Source organism: Haliaeetus leucocephalus, unplaced genomic scaffold (assembly GCF_000737465.1).
Source record: "Haliaeetus leucocephalus isolate CR32 unplaced genomic scaffold, Haliaeetus_leucocephalus-4.0 Scaffold162, whole genome shotgun sequence".
Lineage (NCBI taxonomy): Eukaryota > Metazoa > Chordata > Aves > Accipitriformes > Accipitridae > Haliaeetus > Haliaeetus leucocephalus.
In genome coordinates, this window is record NW_010972598.1 from 14706083 (window position 1) to 14707953 (window position 1871).

At 66.4% G+C, this 1871-nt stretch overlaps 1 protein-coding gene across 1 annotated transcript in view; it reads right to left on the reverse strand.

The window, feature by feature from the left end:
- Positions 1-110: 110 nt before the first annotated feature.
- The window catches only part of NPC1L1 (NPC1-like 1), a 6757-nt gene continuing 4996 nt past the window's right edge, over positions 111-1871 (reverse strand). Inside the window, exons 9-12 of the mRNA XM_010563009.1 lie at positions 1669-1758; positions 957-1147; positions 753-880; positions 111-235 (exon numbers count right to left, since the gene is read on the reverse strand). Of these exons, the coding sequence (XP_010561311.1) occupies positions 111-235; positions 753-880; positions 957-1147; positions 1669-1758 (534 nt within the window). The remainder of the gene's footprint in view (positions 236-752; positions 881-956; positions 1148-1668; positions 1759-1871) is intronic.

The following is a 1871-nucleotide window of genomic DNA, read 5'->3' on the forward strand; positions in this document are numbered from 1 at the left end:
ATCTGCCCACACTGACGTCCATGTGTACCTCTGTGCCCACATGCATGTGCGTGCCCCCCCCCGTGTACGTGTGTTGCCCCTCGTTGCCGGTGCCCCCCCCCAGGTGGCACCTACCCCTTGGCGCACTGCAGGGTGGGGTAGTCATGGAGGAACCAGGGCAGGAACCGCTTGAACTCCTCCACCGTCGGGCGCCGCGTGGCATTCAGGCACTGGCCCCCGAAGCAGCTGGGGTCATCTGCGGGCGCAGCCGCGGTCAGCACCCTGGGGGTGGTGACCAGCACCCAACGGGCGCCACGGCAGGCACCCAGTGGACACCATGGCACCCCAGTAGGCACCCAATGCCCAGCTAATGGCATTCCATGGGCACCATGGCAAGCATCCAGTGGGCACCCAATGGGAATACAACAGGCACCCAATAGGATGCCAGTGGTCTCCAAATGGGACCTATGGTGGCCATCCAATGGGCACCATCACAGGCACCCAACGGACACCTAATGGGATCCCAATGGGCGTCACGATGTCCACCCGATGGGTGCCCAACATACAACCAATGACCTCCACAGCAGGGACCTCACATGCAGTGACAGCCACCATGGTGGGCACCCAGTATACACCATGATGGGCACCTGACGGCCACCATGGTGGGCACCCAATGAGCACCATGATGGGCACCCAACGGCCACCATGGCGTAGACCTCACATGCCCCCAACAGCCACCACGGCATCCCCCCAGCGCCCCGGTGCCCACTCACTGCTGGTGGAAGGACAGAACTCCCCGGTGAGGTTGCCGAACCAGTGGACGCGGCAGCAGCGGCTGGTGGGGTTGAGCCAGTCGAGGAAATCATCCACCCAGGAGGTGGCGGGGATGGCGAGGTAGGACCTGGGCAGACACAGGGCTGGCAAGAGGCTGGCAGGACCCTGCCCGCCCGGCCCCCTGCCCCCCGCGCCCCACTCACACGTTGGGGAAGCGCGTGGCATACTGGATGGTGTGGGTGAGGGAGTTGGTGGCGCAGCCGGCGCTGGAGCAGATGCTGTTGATGCCGGCCGGGGAGGAGAAGTTGTAGCCGCCGGTGGTGACGAAGTAGGTGGGTACCCCCACCGCCAGGTACTGGTTCAGGGCGGCGAAGTACTCCAGCATGTAGGAGTCCTGGGGGGGGCACCCACCCACAGTGTCCCGGTGGTCCCCAGACGGAGTCCCACCATCCCCACATCCCTGTATAGGGCCATGCCACCCCCCCGCCCGATGTATCACCCCTGTGCGTTCCCGTACGGGGCCGTCAGCATCACGGTGGCCGTGCTGTGCCTGTATGGGGCCATGCCATCCCCACGCTGGCCCCATACGGGGCTGTGCTGGCCCCATACGGGCCGTGCCATCCCCGGGCTGTGCCCATAAAGGGCTGTGCCATCCCTGCGGTGGCCCTATATGGGGCTATACTGTCCCACGCCTCCCTGTTTGGGGCCATGCCACCCCTGTGCATCCCTGTACAGGGCCGTGCCACCCTTGCGCTGTGCCCATATGGGGCCACGCTGTCCCCGCGCATCCCTATAGGAGCCATACCACCCCGTGCATCCTCGTAGAGGACCACGCTGTCCCCGCGTGTCCCCCACCCCAGGCACCCGTCACCCCCTGCAGCCTGGGGTGGGGGTACCCCCAGAGCCAGCCCCCACCTTGGGCATGGCGAGCTCCTGGTCCAGCCCCACGGGCACCTGCAGCGTGAAGTAGAGCCCGGCGCAGGCGAAGAAGAGGAAGAGCAGCACCTGCCAGCCAGAGGCACCCCAGTGAGGGGACCCCCCAAATCCCCTCGCAACCCCTCTACGCCCCCCCCCCAAACCTCCCACGCTCCTCCGGAGGGCCCCCAGCCCCCCCATGT